Source organism: Bombus terrestris, chromosome 11, assembly GCF_910591885.1.
Source record: "Bombus terrestris chromosome 11, iyBomTerr1.2, whole genome shotgun sequence".
Classification (NCBI taxonomy): domain Eukaryota; kingdom Metazoa; phylum Arthropoda; class Insecta; order Hymenoptera; family Apidae; genus Bombus; species Bombus terrestris.
The window spans coordinates 11,395,893-11,409,470 of record NC_063279.1 but is presented as its reverse complement, the minus strand read 5'-3'; the positions used below and the strand labels follow the sequence as shown (position 1 = coordinate 11,409,470).

Here is a 13,578-nt window from a genome sequence, read left to right as displayed (position 1 = left end):
TTAAATTGCAGTGGCTCGTCGTAAACCGTAACGGTGGCCGTGGCTTGTTATTTCGTAATGGTCGATAGGCGCGGCAGGAGCAAGAAGTGTGGACAGCGCGCGAAAAGTTTGCCAGATTTATGGCGCGTTTTTCCACAGAGTTCATTAGGGCGACGTGGAATTTCGAACCGCGAGATGGAACTTCTGAACTGTACTACGGATGTAATAGACTTTTTGGGGAATTACCGTGCCATTAAACGAAGCCGCTCTAATGCTGTTCAGACATGGTTGCTTGAAATTTCGTCGACGGACAGAGCTCATGACGTGATAACGCAGTTATAAATAGCTGATGTTGATTGGAAAGTTTCTCAGAGGAAATATTAAACATTTAATTTTTACATAAACGCTACATAAATTGTACATAGATGACTATAACTGTAGTACTCAAATAAATTATGCATAAATAACTATAATCAAAATGATGCAATGGAAATAAACGGGTATCTATTGTAATCATATTTTTATTTCTATAAAAGCACGTGTGCATACTTTATAGTAGTTTAAAATAAATACAATGTGAGTAATAATATCGGGAAAGTATCAGAATTATAATATTTGATATTGAGTCCGAAGATCCTGACATTTGGTTATAAAAAAAGATATGCCAATATAAAGTAGAAACATGTTATCAATTTGGATAGTATTAGCTTGAAATGTCACACTTAATCTCGCTTTATTGTTTCGCGGCCTTTTCTCGCCTACAAGACTACAGCGCCAGTAGAAAAGTCTGTCAAAGGTCAGGCAGTAGCTGTGCCGCCACGCAATCCAGGCTCTTAAGGGATAAAGTCTATTTGATTTTACCATCACTTAGTGAAATCTGCTATGAATGAAAACCGATGATTATTTTAATAAAAGTAATTTAAAGTATGCTTCCTACACAGATATACCAATTACATTAAATCTTAACGACTATACAATAGTTTTTAGGGCTAACAGAATAACGCTACAGTAGTATTCAATTTAAAAAAAAAACGAATGATTTATTTCTATAAATTGATTTATTACAATAAGCACAAATAATCATAAATTCCAATGTAAATTTAAGATGTTTGCATCTTCTGAATAGAGTTGTTCAGTTCACCGAAACAATCTTATCGACATATTACGATTTACAACTTCTTTAGCTTTTTCCAAAGAGTGTCTCAATCATTCAAGAATTGAGCCACAAAAGCCGAAGAGAAATGGTCGAAAAGAAAAAAATGACAACGAATTCACGCTTTCCACTCACGATCGCCTGAAATCACCATTACCCTTCAGCCCGCGCGCCGTCCGATTTTTTTCTCCTAAGGTCTCTGTCTCGACTCCTCGGTCGTCGTCTCGGCGCCAGGCGTCCTGGCGCCCTCCGGCAAGAATCCCCGTCATTTATTTTCTCTCTACATAATTCACGAGGCTACCGCGGAAGCTGCTTCAGAATCCCGTCGTTGCTGGAATTCTGGTAAGAAAAGGCGTACTCGTTTCATCGAGTGCACGTTTATGGGGATACTCGCACACGAATAACGATAGATCGATGTGAAATTGCTCCCCGTTCCATATCTCTTCGGTTCTTATCGCCGACGCCACTGTGTATCAAACCTGTCCTTTTCTATTTCCGGAGAAAGCCGACTCCTTTTTGACTCAGCCGTGTCCACGCCGGATCGATAATTATTTTCAGATCCTGCTCCAGACGATTGGGTTTATACTTTAACGGAATTTTTTTATAGTGCACTTTTTTTCCACCGTTTGATAAGTTTATTGTTATTTTTATTTTTTCTTGATGTCTCTTTCTCAGTGCTTGATATTTCCTCTAACATGAAGAAGAATTTATTTTGGGGAATTTTTTAATATTTATGCCCTTTCATATTCGTTGCATATTCAGAATACGTCTGGAATCGTTACGTAAACGTATATTGCGAGCAACAATAAACATAAAATTGTTTGAACGACGAGTTTTTTTCTGAAATGTACATGTAAATACACAGAGCATGCAGAAGCGTTAATATTAATTTATTTATTAAAGCCCATGTCTGTTCTTTATCCGACAGATGTTGTAAAGAGTATCACAAGTGACAAATGACAATTTAAAATTGCCTAGTACTCCAAAATAACAGGATAAGCTGAAAAGTTTTGAGATTGAAGGAAAGATAAATGGGTGTTCTAAAAAAATTAGAATTATTATATACGTTAGTTTTTAAAATTCCTTTAGCCTAATTTTATTTTCGAATCCTTATTGCTTTTTTTCGTTTTTCTGTATTCTTACCTGGAACTTACATTTCTGTGAACACTATCGCACTTGATAATCGTGGGTTTCCTACGACAGTAAAAGTAGCGATGGAAGTAAAAACCAGCCTAAGTAGTTCGAGTTTTAATGCGCGACATTTAGATTATCTATAAGGCAAACATAAATAACCGAGAACTACTTTTATCTGAAATTACCGGAAAAAGGTTGAACAAACATGAATTTTCATCGCCAGGAGGAACTGCGAATAGGCAGCCATAAATTCGTCTCCCTTTATACCTATTGCAGGAAATGCTTGACCTAGAAAGATCGCTTGAAAATTCGCGAAAATGATCGAATCTTTTATCTGCGCCTAGCTAAATGCCGATTGTCATGGAAATGTGCGTTACGAGCCGATTTCGTTGCGGAGGATCGGCGTCATTTCCGCCGCGAGTTTCCACCAACTCATTATTTCATACGTACATCGCCGTTCTTCTATATTTTTACGCTGATTGCGAGTCGTAAAAAATATCTTGTCATCGGCGAAGAATAATACAGCTAGCTGTTTAAGGAACTCTTAACCCAGAAAGCGGAAGTTAAATCGCGAGAGCGCTTGGAGCAACGCCGACAAGAATGAGCTTTCATAAATATCGAGAATACATACTTATCGATCCTTCCGAGTAAAATAAAGTTACCATACGAGCATCGTGAGTTCTGTGTAAATTTTTATAGCGTATATTGACGAAATTTGTGAATAACGGTTCAAAATTCACGGACAGAGCTTCGTTGCATGGTGTGTTGCGTTTTCTGTTCGCGCGTGAATGTACGTGATAGTACTGCGATACTTTCAAAGAATTCCCTTGATCCACGTGCCTCCAAGCCGCGATAAAGTAACACTTTCCGGCTCCAATGGCGCGGTAACTCAATTCCTTCGTAACGACTTAACTTACGAGCGTTCGGGTGAAGAGCATCGAAATGTGAAAAATTCGACTCCAACGTGGCTATTAACCTTCATGTATGAAAGAACGTTTAGCCGAAAAGTATTCGAATAACGCAGTGATATCGATCCTCTCTACTATTGAATCAACTTTGTCCTAATTTTTGTAGTAACAAGAGTAACAAGAGTAACAAGAGTTTGTAGTAACATTTGTCCTACAATTTCTTGTAGTAACAAGAGTAATTGAGACATTAACCAAGATCAACAAAACACTCTGTATAATGAAAAGACTTTCATTGATTAGATTGATTAGACGATCAGCAATGTAGGTGTTATACCGAAAATCTATTCAATGCCTAAACGAGGGTAGCAAAAATCAATCGTCGATGGTGTCCACCCAATAGACGTCGCCAAACTTGTTTACTCGTCTGTAGTCCATCCCCTACGTCGACCGAGGTCGCTTATCTCGAGCGAAATTGATCGAGAAGTATCGCCGGGAATCACGAAAGTGACCAGACCGATAGTCGGTCCCACAACTATCAGAACAACTTCCCGATTTGTCGACGGAACTCGAGTGGCGTCCTCACGAGGGTGAAATATACGTAAATTTTAATAATAAATTCGTTCATTACTATTAATACATCTACCAGTTTCATACGAAGCAATTAATCTAAAGTACCAAGAAAACGATTGATCGATGAGAATTTTATATTTACACAAGATTATGATCGAAGGTTGTTAAACGTACTTGATAGAATCATAGTAATACATCAAATTCTAGTAATTATGTTTTGCTCTTTATAGAATTCTAATCTAAATATTAATGAAAGAATTGAAAGTAAATTAGATAAACAGCTATATATCATAACATAGCAATATAATTAGAAAGTCGAATGTATATCGATTCAGTAGAATATACATGTCCTAGTCAGCCATTACAAAATCTATTCAAAATCTAAATTTGTACCCTAAAATTATCTACAGCACGTATGGAGCTAAATAACAAGCAATAATATGAATATAAAAATAATCAAAACGGTGATAGAAAGACACATACGTAGACAAGAAGAGGATTAATTTTGTTATATTGAACTGATGAGACTGTTATTATAATGTTCAATATACTTCGAATGAAATAACTTATTTAGAAGCTTTAATAATTTCCTACTGATCCTTCGGATTTACTTAAGTCTTCATAAGTTTCTTAATATTTATAAACAGGGATGTGCACGTGATACTTGATCGAAAAGGATTATATGACGTATATGATGTCGTCGAAAAGAAATAGTCCTGGCCAGGACACGATAAAGAGTTTCAGCCGACTTGGTTGGACGATTTTCCGCTTGCTCTTCGACCTCATGAATTATTTATTTAATTGGCCCTCGTCCCAGAAGACGGACGACGACCATGAAATTTGCTTGGCAATACGCGGGCTGTAAACCTTCGCGGAAGCTTCTGAATGGCCTCGTAATTTACGCGTAGCTATGTGGTCTCATTTTCCGACGAATCTTGGCGTGTTTAACGCCAATGAAAGTGAAATAATTAGCGTTGCATAGCTGGCTAGTTGTACATCTGATTTATTGCGCTGCTAAAGACTGTGGATCGTTGATAGCCTGAAGGAAATTTTAAATAAGGAAGTAAAAAAAATGGTTTTTATTTAAAAATGTAAAAAGAAGAAAAATAATATTCTTTATCAGGTATCATTAAGAAATTCAATGTAATAATAATGTATAAGAAAACCTGTATATGTTGAACACACGCGATAATCATACAATAAGGTACAGCTCAATTGTTGAACTCATATTATTAAAAATATAAACCTGCTGGAGTCATTGCATTAACTTCACGATGTATCGAAGACATTTTTGAAAATGTTAAAATTCTGATAACTTTGAAACTAAACTAATATGAGCCCTAATAATATAATAAAATTCAATTAATTAATAATGCTCCATTAAAAAAGTTATTTTCCTCTGTGTATCACAGATACATGTATATGAAAAATTCTAAAAGTCGCTTGGATTGTCCACTAATAATTTTTTGTTATTATATATACAAAAATATATGTTATATTATATTTTATATATATTTTATTATATGTTATATTATATGATATGTTGGAAATCTAAAACTTGGCCCGTGAACAGCGACTTTTTTCTGAAGTGGTGCTGATGCAAGAATTAAAATTTCAGCTTTTTAGCTGTTCGGGAAGTAAATGAAATTTCGTTTACAAAAATCCACCCAGACAGAGAGAAAAGTAAGCTAAGCAAAAACCATTATGCAAAAGCACGGGTGCGGATAGTTATGTGTATATTGTATAATGTTTTTACGAAGGAGGGCTGACCAGGACGCGTATATTCTACTGAATCGTTGCATGCTCGGCTTTCTGATTATACATTGCTATATTATTTATGTTAGACTTCGAATATTTATGCAAATTCTCATTTCTATAAAATTAATTAAACAAATGGAATTTAAACAAAAATTTATTTCATCCATGGAATATTACAATAAGTACTGTATAATAAATACGATATGCAATAATCGTTATGTTGTGATTATAGTTCAGATACGATTAGTTACAGATATGGTCTATTTAATATCCATTTTGTTATGCATCGATTATTGCAACGAATGAATCAGCAGTTCCTCGTTTCCCACATAACAATTCTATAAATATGTCTATCGTGCATTTTGTAAAAAACACAAACAGTAGTTGTGTACTTTCAGCCAATATCACGTACGAAAGTTCCACCAGGTTTATTAAGGATAAGAATCTGTGAGGCTTTTTAATCGTTCATGCACACGCGAAACACGATTTCCGTTCTGCGTTTATCGCAACAGAGTCATGGACCGTTGCACGATTTTACGAGGAAATAGCTAGAATAATACCATTGTTTTGGAAGTTAAAAAAAATTCTCTCTTTTGTAGTCTCCTTTGTAGTCAAACCACATTTCATCTGTAGCTTTCTAGCGAAAATCTCTCACAATCACTTCAATTACTCATACGAAATATCACGATCTGAATATCCGGCAACGAACTAGTCATCGATTTACAGTTTTCGGATGAATTATTGGATTGCTCGATCAATTCTTCACTTATACGTATTTATAAAACTTGAAGACTTCCATAAATTCTCTTTATTTGTAGATTTTCATAAAATTGAAATCTATGTATATTTTACATAAATATTATTGTTTGTTAGGTAAATTATTGCGGAACAGTCCAGGAAGCTTAAATGGAAGCTTTTTTCTATCGATATTGTTACTCTTCTTCAACGACAAACGTTTCACGTTCTCAACCAAATGTTTTGTTTTGCGGAAAGCGTGCCATTAGCTTAATTTTCGTGGCGTGATGAATCGCGTTGTAATTCCAGCAACTTGGACAAAGTAATTTATGCGGCCTCATCGGAAAAGTTCCACGCGTTCTTGATGGCTCCTCCGTGATGAAGGAGCCGGAAGAACATTGACGCAAGTACATGCCTTGCATAGATACGACAAAATTGCATCTTCGTGGGCCAGAAGCATGGAATCCTAAGGACGTGATTCGGGCTGGGTCAAGGATAGGCAGGATGTGACGTCACGGAGTGCCAGGAGATCGATATCCTAGCTACCAAGTGGCGTCACCGTCGAACGCACCGTCTACTTCTTCATGACCTTACACGTGCCAATTTTCTTCGGACGCGTGTTTCCCTCGACAAATGCTTATCGAATTGTTCCTTCTATCCTTTTCTGACATGAGAATAGGCCTATAATCTATAGCCTAAGCCCAGAGCAAAGAAACATATAGCGAGGTCGTAAACTGAATTGTAGGCAAGCGATAACGATTGATGTTTTGAGCTCCACACGTACTTACAAGAAGTACTATCCAATCGATGATGGTATCACACAGATTTTTCCATATAATTCGGAGTGATGTATTACAAAACTCACAGAAATAGTTTTAAAAATGCCATTGATAATTAATTTAAAATGGCCCCACTTTTTTAAGGAATAATCGGCAAGCTTCAAATGGAAATCTCCGTGACTTTACGTATTAAAGTATTTTGAAATCGATACAAAAAGCTGCTCTCTCCATCAAAAAATAAATTTAACGTGGATTATATGAACCGCACAGAAACCACGTTGACCAACATGTGTTGTCAACATAATATTATAATATACTTATCCTTGTTCATTATACCATTTCAACTAGAATCGTATATTTAGCTACAATTATAGGTTTCTATTTTTACTGTTAATCAAACGACTCATGCACCAATTCGTATTCGGAAAAAATTCTCGTTGAAGATCGACTGGATTTGGTTAATACGCGAAACGTATATCTTTCTGTGAGGAATTCTCTCTCTTCAGTTTGATTTAATTCGCGCCAAGGTTGTAGACTCCGCTGAAGATCTGAATTTGCTTCAACCTTATTCCTTTTACATGTTCTTCTTCGACTTTAATTCTATCATCCGTTTCGAAACTCGTGTTTGATCCTTCATAAATTCGTTCTCTCTACAAGTTCTCCTCTTTTCAAATTTTTTTACTCCTTTCTATCTCTTCGCTACGTAAGATAGTAATGTTACTTTCCCTTTTACTATTTTTCTTTCTATTCTCCATAGTATGAGAGATTTTAACCAGAATATATCCTTTAGATCATTTCCGACCTGAATCCGAACCTGAATCCGACCTCATTTTCTATTCTGAATCAATTATTGTAGTTTGAGAAAAATATGAAAGAATTGTTGTCCATAAAGATCGTCTTCAAACATTAAAATATGACGAATATTAACCTTACTGCGATCTTAGTTTTGTTAATGTCTGTTTCGATTTCGTTGTCAATGTTTCAAGAAAATTTCTAGTATAAAAATAAAACGAGCAATCGCGCATATTAATAACAGATTTTACATACCTTGCTTCTCTTTTTTCAAACCTAAAAAATTTTCTGCAAAATTTTTCACAGGAAAATAAATTCTGATTGAAAACGAGCAAAAAAAAAAAAAAACACGCAGAAAGATAAAAATATAAAAATTTGAAGATCACAGAAAGATTAAACATAGCAAAATCAGTTCTTTTTTGGAAGCTTCAATTCCGATAGTCAAACGGCTGACAAAAACGCGATCGAGAACACTCGATCTCTTTGTTACACGTATGCGTAGCTGACGTGATCTTTCGGAAATTGTACAAAGGATCGTATGCCAACGATAGTGTCGTAGCTTTTATCCTCGCTGGAGAACGGAATAGAAATCGTTTGTTCCTCGTTGACGCGGTACACACGCCGATTGTTGGCTGTTTCACTTGCCAAGGTAGCCTCGGAAGAAACCCTTGACGAACAATGATTTCTTTCAGTTCGTTGAGGCACAACACGTATAAGCGATCTATTCTGAGATCCTCAGCGAGGAATCTTCTCCTGCTTGATGCGTGTCCGTAGGCTCTTTTGCATAAGAGTGCCGTCACGAAGCTTGAATAATGGCCAAAGGATGGTCTAAGTTCTCCGATGTTTCTATTTATTCGATCAAGTGCAATAACCTCGTTTAAATAATACGTCTGTTAGGTATGGAACTTCATTTTGCATGTTAAGCGTGCCGCGTATGTTAATATATGCATTTGAACGATATACAGTGGTCCGTAAAATTATTTCAAAATTAATTATCTTACTATATCTATATTACTATATTACAAAGGGAAAAGTAGTTCTCAGTTGATATCCCTGAATATGTCCCTGAACGAGGCTTCGAAATTCTTATGGTCCTCAGTACGTGTCTAATTAGTTGTTACGATCATGGAAAATTGCAAATTTGAATTAGTGACCGATTTTACTATATCGCTTTCTTCAACTATACGTTTATGCTTATACAAAGTGAGAGAGTCTTTGTCAGCTGTAAGATAAATGCAGCTCGGTAGCCGGGGGTCAATAAGAACTCAATAGAGTGGCCAATAATAGAGGTTAATTATCCTTGATGGCATTACGTTTTATGGAGGAATTAATAACCTGCCTCAATTTTCCATTTAATTCGAAGCTAGTGCATAGCAGGCTCGTAAACGACGCTTTCGTACAGCAGTTTAAATAAAGTTTCTCAGTTAGAGGGAACAAATTCGTATATGGATGTGGTTAAATAAATTTATTGAAACTGGGATATAAATTATTTTACCACTGGCGTCAATTTTAAGCATTGAGAGATTCTTTTAATTTTATTTTTTTACCTTACTTTTTCTGATACGTCTTTATTTCATTTTTGTATTCCCTTTTAGATCCGAAATTTTTATATTTCCGTTCTTAGTTTTTTAAAAGCTCACATCTTTTATCTGTGGAATTTTTCTTTTTTTTTTTTAACCCCGAAGAGTTTCCTTCGTGGGCATTTTAGACTTTTTCTACTGTTACGATTATTCCTTTTCACCTTTCTGTACCTATTTTATTTATTTATACTGCAAGGACTGCATATTTTATCTTTTATGTTCCTTGCCCCTTATACTCTACATACATATTTTATAATTTTTCGTTTCTTGGTCTTCAATCTTGGGGCTTTCTCCTGTTTCAATTTTTTCAACTTTCAAATTTCATGAAAATATTAATTTTCGAAAATCTCAAGTTCGATCTTCTTGTCATTTGCAAGCTCGCCATTTCTTCCAGCACCACTTTAAGCCCATCTGCACCACACGTTAACCCAATCTCCACTTCAGCCCATCCGCACCCTACGTTAACCCATTTTCCACCGATTTTCAAAACGTTCCCACACTCTTTGTGAATACTCTTCCGGGGAACCTGTCGCACCCAGATAATCTAACAGCCACCTTCGTTCACGATAATTTTTACATTTAGCTACATGTTTTGTGCACTAAAATTTACAATGAAATTTGCTTAAATATACGGAAATTAAAATGAAATTAATATAATAGAAATATGATTAAAGTATACAATTAAAATAACAGAAAAATCGGAAAATTTATATAGCGCTCTATCAAAATTTAACAAACTCGCAATTTTCATTGCAGATGCTGAAATCATGCAGGACCTTGAGTATGACAGTGCGAGGGCCAGCGTTAGATCCCCGATGTAGAGGTGGACATCCAGTGTGGTCTTCTTCCGGTCGCCAGCAGTCCTGCAGCTGGATCGACCGTCAAGGTCGTCCAACATCACCACCTCCGCTTTATCCACCTCGAGACTCGAGGTACGGTCCAAGGACGAGGAAGGTCGAGCTCTGCATCGAACCCGGTCAGTCCCTTGGTTTGATGATCAGGGGTGGCCTTGAGTACGGCCTTGGGATTTATGTGACCGGGGTCGACAAGGACAGCGTAGCTGACCGAGCTGGACTCTTGGTAAGAGTATCTCAGATTTTATTTCTTCCTTCGATACCACGGATTCGCTGTATTTTTATTAGACTTGGTTCTTCGATGTGTCAGCAGACCATTTTCTCGGTGATAAAATTGAAAAGTTTTTCCTTTTTCTATTCCCTTCCGTGCTGATACTGCGAATGAAGTAACAAAGTTGGAATTTTTTAGAGTAGGTAGTTTAAAAGATTGTTAAGGTGTTTGGAAGTGTGACAGGGCAAAGTTACTTAAAAGTTATACGTTTCTAAAGTAGAAAGAAAGATTTTTATAATAATTAAGACAATGGAAACAGGATAAAATAAGTTAGAAATTTAATATTTAGTATTTGCTGAATTATAGGTTTAACAAGGATCCATTAAAATTGTTACGATAATTATAATTGGCGGGATAAGTGAAAAATCAAGAGAAGGTTCGATGAAATAACTTGAAACTTGCAAGTCTTTAGAATAATTGTTTTTAATTAATTAGCAGAAGAAAGCACGCGGTAATTTTTTATATCGATAATTCCTATAGAGGAATACGTCATTTGTTCGCTATCGATATTGAGACAATCAATCCGTAGAAAAGCGGTTACGATTAAATACGATAGACGTAACAGGACGTTCGCGAATAACGAGCGGTATCAATTAGTTCGTTACGTAATTCAATGTCAGGAAGAATTAATTAGTTCGTTGAGTTAGAATGGCGCGGCGCCGGCAAGCACTTCGATGACGAAAGTGGATCGGAATGATGCTTCATCGAGCGAACGCTAACGATCGCGAAAATTTGATGGCGTTCGAAAAGGCAAGCACTTAAGGGCGTTTCCGATTTTCGTTCGCGGGCTATCGTGATTCGATGAATTTCGACAGGAAAATCATTATCCATCGTGTTTCTATATAGGAAAAAAATACGATATAAGAAAACTGTTAATTAATTATTAAATAATAGATCTGGACTACGATTCTATAATAGAACGTTATAATTAAAATTCAGAACAAGTCACAATTTGTAACTTACAGACTTCTCTTTTGCAAAATTCTATAATGTTGCGGCAAATTAACCATTTTACTCTCTAAAATTTATTTACAAAAATCTACTGATTTGATTAAAAAATTTGTTACTGTTACGGAAGAGAATTTATTAGTGTTAGGTCATCCCATAAGTTCGTGCCGACTTTTGTGTATACATTTCATGTGTCGATTTATAAACATACGGCGATAAGGGACCAATGCACTTGAAAAATGGGAATAAGTTATACAACGAGAGGGAGATTACATTTTTTCGTGAAACTGAAAGGTATGCAAACAATCTTAACGTATATAACCGCTCGAAAAACAGAACGAACTTATGAGATGACCTAATAGTAACAGTTTGTAATTTGTCAAATTTCTCTTACTTTAATAGTATGAAAGGTGTGTTAATTTATTAATTTATTATATTTCTATTTTCTGAAATACATGACGCAATGATATAAAAATAGGAATAAGGAATGGGATATAACGTTGTATTTTCTTGCTTTCCAGGTAGGTGACCAAATAATCGAAGTAAATGGACAAAACTTCGAGGAAGCAACACACGACGAGGCAGTGGAAATTCTGAAGACGAACAAAAGAATGACTCTGTTGATTCGCGATGTCGGAAAAGTGCCACATTCTTGCACCACGAGTCAACCCATCGTCATGCCAACTTCTAGGTATCCCGAACACGACCCTCTTCTCTTAGAAAGTCCAGGAAATCATCGACCACCGAGTCCTACGTAAGAAATACCTATTCTACTTAAACCAAACTATAGAGTGTAAACTTCCTTTATATATATATATAGCACCAATATAGCATCCATTCCCTTATTTTACAGTTATCGCCATAAATATTTAAATTTACAATTTAAATATCTCCGTCTATTGTCCTTTGAAAGTAAATCGATCGAAATTTCGTAGTAAATGCTATTTTGGAGAGAAAAATGGACATTGAACGATATCGTTAATATTTTCTTTAGCATTGCGAGTGATTGGAGGCACAGAGGCGGTATGCACACGGTTTCTGCCGCGACAGCAGCGATGGTGGAAGAAAAGGCGAGGGTGGTCCTCGCGAGAAGCGAGAGAGCTGCACTTTCTCAGCTGCTGGCTGATTATAGGACGCGTCGAATGACGATCGAGGAGCTGGTTGTCAATTTAGGTGACCTGCTGAACACCCATGAGAAACTAACTCTTCTAACCGAGCTGAGGGAACTCGTCGACAGTAAAGACAGAGCTGCTTTCGACGATTTGGTTTACAGGCCTCGGGTGGCCATGGCAAGGGTATGCTTTGCGTTACGATAGTATCGATCTGGTCGGATCGAAATGAACTCTTTCATGATCGAACGATTATGTTTTTTCAGCTGTTTAAAACAAATTTTACCAATCACCGATAATAAAAGTATATCTTTTCTAGCTTCTAAGAAAGACATAATGCATTTTAAAAATAGTACCAATTTCATTAAAAGTGAACACATCTACATTGACGAATACATCATCGTTTAATTAGTCGCCAACATTTTTAAATTGTTCATACACACCATCAAAATGACATGTTCACTTCCTATGGTTAATTATTTGAAACTCGTATGAAATTGAGAAATTACGATTAAATCATTCTTCATTATTTTCAGAGAAAAGGTGACCGTGCCCACTCGGATTTAATAGTGACGCCATCGCTACACGATCTTCCGGTAAGTGAACAAAATAATTTTCATTTCACCGTATACAATAACACGAATGAAGGGACAAACACACGAAACACAACGACTGATACTTTACACGATTATTCTCTCTCTATCTTTCTCTTTCTACTTGTCTTTTTTCTATCTCTATTCCGGGAAATGTATAGAAACTATCTGTCTCTGTCTTTTTCACTCTCTGTTCTGCGTTGTCCACTGTAACTGTTAGATTTTAACTGGTGACTGTTCTCTCCTCTCGTCTCTCTTTTTACCTATCTCTGTCGCCAAGTCTCGCAAGCGACCTAACCCTACGATATTCTCCTTTTCGAATACAAAATATGTTTGTTCGAAAAGGATCTCGAGCCGGTTCTCTCGCGATGGAAGTATATGCTCGAACCCTTCGTTGAATGTGTTGAATTTTAAT

At 36.2% G+C, this 13,578-nt stretch overlaps 1 protein-coding gene across 7 annotated transcripts in view; it reads left to right on the top strand.

Annotated features, from left to right (window-relative positions):
* LOC100645457 (whirlin) overlaps positions 1-13,578 on the top strand; it is a 109,818-nt gene that overhangs the window by 50,491 nt on the left and 45,749 nt on the right. For all 7 annotated transcript variants that reach the window (XM_048410338.1, XM_048410336.1, XM_012313637.3 and 4 more), the window contains 4 exons: positions 10,145-10,468; positions 11,983-12,215; positions 12,456-12,756; positions 13,107-13,166. In XM_048410338.1, the coding sequence (XP_048266295.1) occupies positions 10,145-10,468; positions 11,983-12,215; positions 12,456-12,756; positions 13,107-13,166 (918 nt within the window). The remainder of the gene's footprint in view (positions 1-10,144; positions 10,469-11,982; positions 12,216-12,455; positions 12,757-13,106; positions 13,167-13,578) is intronic.